The following is a 1,325-nucleotide window of genomic DNA, read 5'->3' on the forward strand; positions in this document are numbered from 1 at the left end:
GGTATATTATTCCTGTAGCGCTGGGTTATATAAACACATTATCATTTGAGAGCGCCCTTGGCGTCCATCAGCATTGTAAACACGTACTAGTGTATATACTTCAAAATTAAAGAATGCACACGCAGAACCGGGAGCCTGAATTCATATTCCGAGCAGACTCGCTGCTCGCATTTATTGATTTATCATGCATCGTTTATTGTTCCAGTCCCTAAATGCAGTCGCTGTCCGTTCAATATTGTTTGCAAAATCTTGAGATGTGTGTGCGCTGCTCACTTGTCTTTCTGTTCTTTTTTTTTTTTTGCTGAGTATTTTTTTTGCGAAGCGAACAAATGCATTAATATTTATATGTTTATATAATCGATAACCCACTTTTCCCTTCCATGTAAATAGGCATCAAAAGATAATTTAACAGATTAGTTCCCGAAAACATGGCAGTGAGGAAGCGTAATTTAACTATCAAACAAATCTACATGTCTAATAACAGCAAATCTGCTAAGGAGCATTAGAAAGAGGAGCAGCGCCCCGGAATCTCTGCAGGAAATGTTCTTTATATTAGACATATACAAGTAGGTCCTGTCAGATGCACAGCGGAGCTCGCTAGCTCCCGTCTCCTCCAAAAATCTCATCAAATGAAACCGCCAGACAAGGGAGATTGGGAAGAGGTAGATCTCATCTTCACACACTTTTAGGGCAGAGTTTATTTTTAAAGACCTTCCTATATGTTTTTTGCCTTGATCCATCCTCTTCCCGCCGAGATCGGACGGAGCCTTTCTCCCGATTATGAATTTGATCAACCCACGGTTGGAAGGAAACCTACACATTTTTGACAGGAGCTGAAAATTGAGTCGTCACAGAAATATTAGGACACATTTTCAATCATTTTGGTGCCGAAGGGGAGGCGAGAGCTTAGTTTTATATTGAGACATTACGCCGGCTGAAGACAGAGAATGTTTTTCCCTGCCAGGACCTGATGCAATCCATTCAAGCCAACAAGTTTGGAGAGAATGTTGAGTTCAATCAATTCAGAACGTCGAGATGGAGCCCAACTCACTCCAGGTATTTCGCTTTCCTCCGCTCCTCCGATCCCGGCACCCCCCGGCACCCCCCAGCCCCCCGGCTCACCCACACCTCTGCACCCACCCACACCCCCCACAAACTTTTCACCAAACTTTTACCCTCTGCATCCCCCCCAAATCATTTTTATTGTTTAAAAAAATCCCTGCAGTGATCATACATACATAATGTAATTCTACCGCCTCAGATGGAGAGGTAGGGAGAGGTGGGGGGCCCGGAGTCTTTTTTTTTTTTTTTTTTTTTTTTTTTTT

At 42.9% G+C, this 1,325-nt stretch overlaps 1 protein-coding gene across 1 annotated transcript in view; it reads left to right on the forward strand.

Annotated features, from left to right (window-relative positions):
• Positions 1-1,021: 1,021 nt before the first annotated feature.
• The window catches only part of LOC103071619 (AT-rich interactive domain-containing protein 5B), a 104,598-nt gene continuing 104,294 nt past the window's right edge, over positions 1,022-1,325 (forward strand). The window contains exon 1 of the mRNA XM_007448645.1: positions 1,022-1,056. Within this exon, the coding sequence (XP_007448707.1) occupies positions 1,036-1,056 (21 nt within the window). The 5' untranslated portion in view covers positions 1,022-1,035. The remainder of the gene's footprint in view (positions 1,057-1,325) is intronic.

The sequence above is a fragment of the Lipotes vexillifer genome, unplaced genomic scaffold (assembly GCF_000442215.2).
Source record: "Lipotes vexillifer unplaced genomic scaffold, Lipotes_vexillifer_v1.1 scaffold331, whole genome shotgun sequence".
Classification (NCBI taxonomy): Eukaryota; Metazoa; Chordata; class Mammalia; order Artiodactyla; family Lipotidae; genus Lipotes; species Lipotes vexillifer.